Genomic DNA, 2,500 nt, shown 5'->3' on the forward strand with positions numbered 1-2,500 from the left:
TTGGTGGTGTTGGTGTGTAACCCTCACCCAGCCTCCGTGTTCCACGAGCCAGCTCCTGCGTTCGGCCAGCAGCACAGCGGCCACCAGGTCCGTCAGGGGCCGCGTCTTCTCCGAGTCTCCCAGCCGCCCGCAGGCCCCGAGACTCTTGACGAGCAGCGCGCAGTACACCACCGCGGACAGGACGCCGTCCCAGCTCAGGGGCGCTCCGTTGAAAACCTTCCAGGCCATGGTCATGACCAGCCGGCGCGGCTCCACTCGCTTCGCCAGCCGCTCCGCGCCGCTCACAAAGTCCGGGATGGAGGCTTCGAACTCCGCCAGCAACACGTCCCCTCGGGTGTCGAACGCCTCCTGCAGCCGCTCCGCACGCAGCCGCAGCAGCCGCTGGGAGGTCTGCAGCTGCGCCCCGGCCTCCCGCACCTGCCGCTGGAGTTGACGCACTTGCCGCCGCAGCTCCTGAAGGTCCTCGAACTGCTGCGACTGCTCCAGATGCTCCTGTTGCATTAGCTGCAGCTGCTCGAACCGATGCGTCAGCTGCTGCTCCTGCTGCTCCTGCACTTCCTGTAGCAGCTGCAGCACCTGCTGCAGCTGCTCCTGCTGCTGCTGCTCCTGCTGCTGCACAAGCTCCTGCTGCTGCAGCTGCTGCACAAGCTTCTGTTGCTGCTGCAGCTGTTGCACAAGCTCCTGTTGCCGCTGCACCTTCTGGAGCTGCTCCTGCACCTGCTGCGCCAGCTCCTGTTGCCGCTGCACCTGCTGGAGCTGCTCCTGCACCTGCTGCATGTGCTGGAGCTGCTGCTGCCAGAGCGTCTCCGCCCGCTGCCGCTGCTGCTGCTGCGCCAGCTCGAGATGTCGCTGCAACTCCGGGAGCTGCTCCTGCACCTCCTGAAGCTGCCGCTGCTGCTGCTGCTGCAGTCGCTGATGCACAGGCTGCTGCTCCTGCTGCTGCTGCTCCTGCTTGTGGAGCTGCCGCCGCTGCTCCGGCTGTTGCGTCAGGTGAGCTACGTAGCCGGTGATTAGATCGACGGTCATGACGGTCAGCAGCTCCATCGCTTCATCATCTTCCTCCTCCTCCTCCTCGCCGCCACCGACCCTCGCCTGAATCTCCCCCGCAGAATGCGACGCGGCTTGGGCAGAGGCCGCAGGCTGCATGGCGGTGTAGGCCTCAGTGGCGGGTGTTGACTTCGTTGTTGCTGATTCCGCTGCCGCTGCTGCTGTGGGAGGGTCGTTGATGTCGCGAGGCAATTGAGGTGGAGGAGGTGGTGGAGGTGGAGGAGGTGGTGGAGGTGGAGGAGGTGGTGGAGGAGGTGGTGGTGGCAACTTCGCGACTCGCTGGGAGCTGATGGCGTCTCCCTCCATTGCGATTTGGTTCTCGGTGATGGCGTCGGATCGATCCGTGGATCGAGAGCAATCGATTCCTCCATGCGATAACGTTAGAATCGACTTCGATTGCAAGCCGTCGGTCAATTCTGACCTCGATTCACGATCCGCACGGGGGGGGGGTCACAGAGACCCATAGACTAATCTTAATTTTGGAGCTTTCGTGACTGCAGGAATTATTCTTTGGTTCTTTCGGTCAAGTCACGTCTAAAGATAAAATAATGTTATTTAATTTATAAAATAATGATTTATTAATTTTATTATTTTATCTTTCGGTTAAGTCACGTCTAAAGATAAAATAATAAATGTTTAAATTAATAAAATAATACAATATTTATTTTATTACTTAATCTTTCGGTTAAGTCACGCCTAAAGGTAAAATAATAAATAATTGTTAAAAAATTTATTTCATTATTTTATCTTTCGGTTAAGTCACGTCTGAAGATAAATTAATAAATTATTTAATTTATTAAATACTAAATTATTTTATTGCTTATTTTATCTTTAGACGTGACTTAACCGAAAGAACCCATAGACTACTGTAGAGAAAAATAATAATAAATATATTAAATTATTATTAATAAATAACATTATTAATCACGACGTACAGTTACTTTGCTGCCTTTTTACACCTGACGAAGGCAGCTTGTGTTGCCTTCGAAACGTCGTGATTTATTATTTTATTTATATTATTTATATTATTTTTTATTTTCATTTTTTATTTTACGGCCAAAAACAGTTGACGATTATCTGAACCGGTCGTGGGCCTCCCCAAGGTCAACTCGGCCTAAAAGTAGTCCCTGGTGTGGGGCAGCGATCATCATCACTCCGCAGTGAGAGAGAGACACAAGAGACAACCAGCTGTGCCAAAGGTTTATTAATAAACGACTTGAGTTCTTAGCGTGTCGGAGACACTTATTACACCTGTATGGGTCAGTGTGGTGAGTCTGTGGGTCTCTGTGTGGTGAGTCTGTGGGTCTCTGTGTGGTGAGTCTGTGGGTCTCTGTGTGGTGAGTCTATGGGTCTCTGTGTGGTGAGTCTGTGGGTCTCTGTGTGGTGAGTCTGTGGGTCTCTGTGTGGTGAGTCTGTGGGTCTCTGTGTGGTGAGTCTGTGGGTCTCTGTTGTG

General features: G+C 52.6%; 1 protein-coding gene across 1 annotated transcript in view; it reads right to left on the bottom strand.

Moving 5' to 3' along the window:
• The window catches only part of LOC133361917 (anti-apoptotic protein NR13-like), a 3,851-nt gene extending 3,236 nt beyond the window's left edge, over positions 1 to 615 (bottom strand). Inside the window, exon 1 of the mRNA XM_061580891.1 lies at positions 28 to 615. Within this exon, the coding sequence (XP_061436875.1) occupies positions 28 to 501 (474 nt within the window). The 5' untranslated portion in view covers positions 502 to 615. The remainder of the gene's footprint in view (positions 1 to 27) is intronic.
• Positions 616 to 2,500: the final 1,885 nt, after the last annotated feature.

The sequence above is a fragment of the Lethenteron reissneri genome, unplaced genomic scaffold (assembly GCF_015708825.2).
Source record: "Lethenteron reissneri isolate LAM-NWPU_2019-01 unplaced genomic scaffold, ASM1570882v1 scaffold_1293, whole genome shotgun sequence".
Lineage (NCBI taxonomy): Eukaryota > Metazoa > Chordata > Hyperoartia > Petromyzontiformes > Petromyzontidae > Lethenteron > Lethenteron reissneri.